Below are 6,910 nucleotides of genomic sequence, written 5' to 3'. Positions count from 1 at the left end.
TTATATCAAAAGAATAATAAATAGAAAATATTTTATAGTAAATTCAGCAGCAATAAATAAATTAGCATTTTTATCAATATTTGTTAAATACCCTCACAAACATTACAACCAACATTTCCTTTTTCTTTTTACTTTAACCAATAAACACCAAGTGTATTTACCTTCTTTATATTTTTTTCTTTTCAACCTAGTAACTTGACCTCAACAAGACTAAACAACTTAATACAACAAACAATTCAGCATGAGCAGCAGCATTGAGCCACACCAGCCGTCTTTCACAGCTTGTTGAAACTTTCACAGTTCTGAGCTTAAATGCTCCAGCACTGTTTGCATCTCATGCTCTCAAACCAGGACTGACAAGTCAGTCACACCAAAAGTAGCTGCACTCTGATTGCTAGGAGATTGAAGATTGAGTCCACCTGGTTCTCCTCACCGACAGGCAGAAAGGAGCTGCAGAAAGTTGCAGGGGAGACAGAGGGGAGTGGTTACCTAGCAGTTCACCAGAACAGGTAATGTCTTGTCCCTCTAGTCTGCCCACCACTATATCTTTATGTTCTTGGCTCATTTCAAATGTGACCCTTTGGGATATTAAGGTTGCCACCCCCCTTCTACGACCTGATTTATGTGATGCACTAAATACCTCATTAAAGCCCAATCTTTTAAGTTTACTATGCTCTACCTCTGAGAGACGAGTTTCCTGGAGGAATACTACTTCTGCTTTTTCTTTTTTCATTTTTCCTAATATTTTCGCCCTTTTTATTGGATTGTGAACTCCTTTTACATTATAAGTTGTGATTCTAAGAGGTGATAATGAAGTCATGGTTTGCATATTGCTGGATATTCAGAACGAGTAAAATAAATAACCCTAAGCTACCCAAACAAAGAACAACTGTGAACAATCCAAACATCTTAGCTTTGTAAAACAAGCAAACACATGTCCATTTAAAGACCTCCTTTCCTCTGGTCTTATTAACGACCATTATAGTTTGTGAGCGATTTTGAGGGAAATCCAGGCGGCTCTGTGGCTGCGAGGGGCCCTCTGGTGGCGTTACCTGGTTGTAGCGTTCCATTTTCTAGAAAGCGCGGTCCCCGACTCCAATTAACATCAAAAGTAGTAAAAATAATAATAATGATAATCCCTGTATATGTTTGATCTGTCCGCTCCTGTGGTTGTGCTTATTCTCTTCTACACTCGTCCAGTTTCTTCTTGTTTCCCTCCCGTGTTCCGTTCGGTCGATGATCTTTATCGTTCTTTCCCGACTTGGTCCACATCGTGCTCTTGATCTTGTCAACCAACGTCGTTGATGGCTGGATAACGGTGATCTGGAAACCTCGATTCGCCATGTCTTTAGTTGCTTCAGCTGCAGAGTTGTAGACACGCGTGTTGTTCTCGTAGAATACTCTCAACTTGGCCGGGAACGGGGTTTGGAATTTGATCCTTTTTTCCTTGAGGACCCGCTTCACTTCAATGTACTCGCGTCGCCGTTTTAACACGTCTGGAGAATAATCGTGGTCCACTATAACTTTTCTCCCTGCCACCGTGAAGCCTTTCTTTTGCCAGGCTCGTTTTAGCATTTCGTCTTTTACCTTAGATGTGCTGAACTTGACTATTATGGAACGCAGGGGGCTTCAGGTGGAGCTCTGGGTCCCAGAGAGCGGTGAGCTCACTCGATGTTCAGGTCGAGTGATGTCGGAATGTCCAGTTTGTCCCGGAGTAGATTACCTACGAAGGCTGTGATGGATGATGAGCCATCCTCAGAGCCCTCCACAATGCCATGGTGCCTCAGGTTGTCCCTTCTCGACCTCCCCTCGAGTTCCACCAGCTTAGCCTCAAATTCGTCTTGTACTTTACTGAGCTTCATAGCTCCTCCTCTTCGAGCTGCTGAATTCTGTTCTCCGCTTCTAAGATGCGTGTCTCTGCCTCGTCCAGTCTTCTGTTTACATTCTTTATCTCCTCTAACCTCTCGGAAGCCATCGCCATTTTCTAGACGTGATTCTCTTAGCTCTATGAGAATAGTTTGTAGATTAGCCGTCTCGTTAGCTGAGTCGTTAGCCGCTAATGATGCTTCTGAGTCCGAGAGGCTAGCCATACCTTCTTTGTTCGTTTGTTCTTCTCTTAACATCGATTTTTGGGACAACAGAGAGCTCCTTGATTTGGRTTTGGACATTCCGGCTCACTTTTAAGTTTATCTTATATCCTACATTTGTAAATAACCTCGGCTTTTTAAATTTTGTCGGGGAGCCACCTGGTTAAGCTGTCGCCATCTTGCTTGCCCACCCGGAAGTCAAGTGTTTGTTTTTTAAATGTCATGTTAGATTAGTTGTGTTGATGCATTATGACGTGCTTCAGGTATTTGTGCGGCGTAACATGCAAACTTCTCCATTCACTCTGGGCATTGAAGTTCCTCACCACATTGCTTAGGACTAGTTGCTGCGTGCCTGCACAGTGTGAAGGAAAGAGATGAGCTGCACAGGCAGGCTGCAGAGTGAGATACAGGTGATCGGTTTGTGTGATTAGTAACAAGTCATACACTTTCACAGAAATCAGCTGATTATGATCGGTGGCCGAACGATTGGCACACTTATAGTTATATCTATCCATAAACCCTGATAAAATCATAATGGAAAATACATAATACCGCCCCTTCAATTAATCACTCACCATTCAATATTGCCTTGATTTGGCATCAATTTAAAAAAAAAAAAAAGTTGTGTAATAATAATGCAATATGGTCAAAGATTTGGGTGCATTTAGGAAAAAAGTTATTGACAGAGCAAAAAGTTATTCTAGACCTCAATATTGAAGACTCAGGCAATAATATGTGAAGAGGCAACTCTGTGGCAAACCACCTACAGTCAGAGCAGAGCAGACCCGTTCCACTCTGTGTTCATGGTGCTAATGAATCACATATGAGCAAAGCTGAGAAATGCTCACCAAGTTCAATATTCCACCTCCTGACTCACCACCAGGGGGCGTGTCATGAGATGGTTTTATACTCTGAAACGGGGCTGTGACGTAAAGCTGGACCGGTGGAACCAACAGGAAAACTTAACTGCAACTCCACTGTTCAATCCGAGGGTGGTACTCAGATGGTATTAGGCCAGATATTATACAGTAATGACCGTTTGAAGAGTAACAAAAGATGGCACCTATAAGGACCAATTTATGCAGTTTATAAAGGAACAAAAGCTTGACTTGGGGTTTATTTACTCCTTAATTCCCATCTGAACTTATCAAACTCCTTACAATCCAGACCAACATGCAAATAAAATCTCCAAGTAAGCATTTCTGTCACAGAGTCCCTGTCTGATACTACATTAAAATTAATGTCATGAAATGAAATAATACATTAAATTTCATCACAATTACATGATCTACATCAGTGTTTTTCAACCCTGGTCCTCAAGGCACACTACCCTGTATGCTTTAGGCATTTCCCTGTTACAGCTCAAGACTTCAGTTGATGGCTGATTAAGAAGCTTTTGCTGAACTGCAATCCTCTGAATCCAGTGTGTTAAAACAGGAAAACATCTAAAACCTGCAGTTCAGTGTGACTGAAGGACCAGGGATGGGAAACGTTGATCTAGATTATTAATGTTCTGGTTCCCAGTTTAACTCACCAATGATGTTCCAGAGGCTGCAGTCGCTCTCATCAGTTTTTCCTGACAGCAACAGATATTTGGTTCCAACCAGAGTTTCTGCAAGGCAGCAGTGAAATGTTGCTTTAACAGAGTTATAGTAGTAAAACTATGATGTCCTCATAAGAAATCACCTGAAAACACACATGGCTTGTTTCTCCAGATACAAATGGGTCAACACATACAGCTACTGTCCTGAAGCTCATTTCAGGATCTGCTGACAGGTCAGAAGGTGCTAACCTAAACTTGGCTAGGCTAACACACTGTCTGAAACAGCAGCAACATGTAGGACCAGGGTCAGCCTGCTGTATTTGGGCCAGTCGTCAGGAGGGGATTCATCTAAACCGCACAGAATAGTACCCCTCCCAGACCCCCCACCCAAAGCACTTTACAAAAAAAGTCATTGGCCTGGTCCCAGTACTCGCACTTCCAACCTTGTTCCGTTGTGTCCTTCAGATGTGCGTTCATGCTGAAGGGTTTGAGTATATAGTGTGATTCTCCATATCCAGCCTTTGCCCCGCCCCTTTTGGGTTCTACTTCCACCTTTACGCCGAGTCCACATCCAGATAAAATGTATTCCCTACAATTCATCACTGCATGGGATGTTTTGAATTAAAAGCCGGAAATATGGCAATGTTTTTTTATCTTTATTAGAAATTTTTAAAAATGGTCTGACAAAGCACACATCAATAACAAAACAGTTTAATGCCATAAACTGAGCAGAAAAAAAATAAAAAACAACAGTTGCACTAACTATGGGAAAAGTAAAACAGAAAATGTCACAAACCCAAGAGGAATTTCAAATCCTAAATTAAGCCATTAACATATTGGTATAAAAATGGGCTTTTGTGTTACAACATTTAAGCACTTCCTTACATAAAATTATTTCACAAAAAAAGTTAAAGATGAAGATGATTTTTTTAGGAAACAGTATTTTCCTGTGTTAGAATCAATCAATCAATCAATCAATCAATCAAATTTTATTTGTGTAGCACATTTCAGCAGCAAGGCATTTCAAAGTGCTTAAATGATTAAAATAAAAACAGCATGTGACATTGAATGAACAGTGAGAAAGAGATTTAAAGATAAAAACATTAAAACCCCTTTTAGGGCTCCAGTTTAACTGGGCTTAAACCTCAGTTTTAGTCAACACGCTGTTTAACAAGGTACTCAAAACCTCAGAGATTTAGTTAAAAGACTGAATTGTATTACACTGAAACTTGAAAGCGGAATAAATGTATTGTACAAGATCCAGTTTTGAAATCTTTGTAAAAACATTAATGAAGTTGCAATTGAAAAAAGTTTGTTGCCTCAATATCTCGGTCACAAAACGCACAGGAATTGATATTTATATAGAATTTTATTTGCAGAAATTCATTACAGGGTAAATTTCGTACATAATTTTGAAATTATTTTTTTTGTGGAGTCAAAAAATGTATCTATTTGTTAGTTCTTATTTTCTTTAGAGATTTTATGATTTTTAAACAAATGTTTCCTCTCAGTGTTATCAACTTGTAATTTTTGTCTCTAGTCACAGCTCTTCATAATCAGATGGTTCTTTTTGACCAACAGCTGAATTTGTGATCATGTCTATAATAGCAGGAGGAATTACCTTTAAGACGGTTCAATTGAATGTTCGTACATTTTAAGGTTTTTTGTTCGTTTGGTTGGTTTTGACCAAATCAGTGCGGGTGTTGGTACCGGGCCATGGAAATGGACCGAACCCCACCACCCCTTCTAGTAAATATAAACAAACCCGGTCGGTGCAGCCGAGGTTCGAAAGACGGATCCAGACTTTCGTGCCTCTGCTCCGCTGCTGCATCCGAACGTTGTTTGACCCGCCGGGTCCACATCTCTGTTGAATCCAGTCCGTCCAAGTCCTCCTCTAACAACTACCAAGCAAACAGAACCAAACCGAACCGAACCGAAGCAGTCCCTCCGTTTCCCAGCGTAGAACTCATGCTGCTAGCGCTAACAAGTTAGCTAACATTCTTTCGGGGCGGAAATACAGGAAGTGCCTTCTTCTTCTTCTGATTTTATTGGCGGGTGACATCTAACGTTAAGATGTATTATCGCCATCTACTGGGCTGGAGTTTGGACCAGAGTATAACCCTTTGATCTAAATTCTCATAAATAATCCTGTTTCCTTCAAAAATGTAATAAGTGCTTTATTTATTTTATGTTTATTTAATTTTAATGTCTCTATATCATATTTAATAGTTTCTTGTTTTAGCTTCTCTCTACTTGCTGCATACTTTTCACAATGAATTATTACATGTTCTACCGTCTCCATATCCATACCACACTCACAACTACCCGTTGGATGTTTACCTATCAAATGTAATGTTTTATTTAATCCGGTATGTCCAATCCTTAATCTTGTCATTACTACTTGTTCTTTTCAGTTTTCTCCAATTATTTCCATATTTCCTACTTTCTTTTGTATATTAAATAAATGACAACCTTTAGTTCCTTCCACCCATAATTGTTGCCATTCAGACTTAATTTTTCTCTTAATAACTGATTTTATTTCAGATTTACAATACGCTATTTCCATAATTTCATTTTGTTTTAAAGTCTCTTTAGCTAAATTATCTACCATATCATTCCCTTCTATGTCTTTATGAGCAGGTATCCACATAAACCTAATCTTTATTTGAATTTGTGTCATTCTAAATATTATTTCATAAATTTCATATACCAATTCCATACGACTTTCAGATGAACTATTTAAAATGGACATTAATAATGATAATGAATCTGAACATATAAGAACATTTTCAATTCTATTTTGTTCTACCCACTGTAAGGCCATCAGTATTGCAAACATTTCCACAGTATAAACAGATAGAAAATCAGATGTTCTGTGCTTCTTTAATATACCCAATTCAGGAATAACATAAGCAAATCCTGTTTTATTTGAAACTAAATCTTTTGAGCCATCTGTATATATAACTGTAAAGGATTTATACATATTCCTAATTCTGTTATTCACAAAATTTTCCCAATTCCATCCATCCATCCATTTTCTTCGGCTTATCCGGGGTCGGGTCTCGGGGGCAGCAGCTTCAGAAGGGAGGCCCAGACTTCCCTCCCCAGCCACTTCTTCCAGCTGCTCCAGGAACCCCAAGGCGTTCCCAGGCCATAGAGAGACATCGTCCCTCCAGCGTGTCCTGGGTCTCCCCTCCTCCCGGTGGGACCTGAACTCCTCACCAGGGAGGCGTCCAGGAGGCGTCCTGACCAGATGCCCGAGCCTCAACTGGCTCCTCTC

The 6,910-nt window shown here is 39.9% G+C and overlaps 1 protein-coding gene across 2 annotated transcripts in view; it reads right to left on the bottom strand.

Moving 5' to 3' along the window:
* Nucleotides 1–5,651, bottom strand: part of LOC103457332 (zinc finger protein OZF-like) — a 13,284-nt gene extending 7,633 nt beyond the window's left edge. For both annotated transcript variants that reach the window (XM_008397372.2, XM_017302177.1), the window contains exons 1-2: nucleotides 5,396–5,651; nucleotides 3,622–3,699 (exon numbers count right to left, since the gene is read on the bottom strand). In XM_008397372.2, coding sequence (XP_008395594.2) covers nucleotides 3,622–3,699; nucleotides 5,396–5,492 — 175 coding nt within the window. In that variant the 5' untranslated portion in view covers nucleotides 5,493–5,651. The remainder of the gene's footprint in view (nucleotides 1–3,621; nucleotides 3,700–5,395) is intronic.
* Nucleotides 5,652–6,910: the final 1,259 nt, after the last annotated feature.

Source organism: Poecilia reticulata, linkage group LG21 (assembly GCF_000633615.1).
Source record: "Poecilia reticulata strain Guanapo linkage group LG21, Guppy_female_1.0+MT, whole genome shotgun sequence".
In the NCBI taxonomy this organism is placed as follows: domain Eukaryota; kingdom Metazoa; phylum Chordata; class Actinopteri; order Cyprinodontiformes; family Poeciliidae; genus Poecilia; species Poecilia reticulata.
Note: the sequence above shows the minus strand (reverse complement) of the source record. Positions and strands in the feature narration are given on the sequence as shown.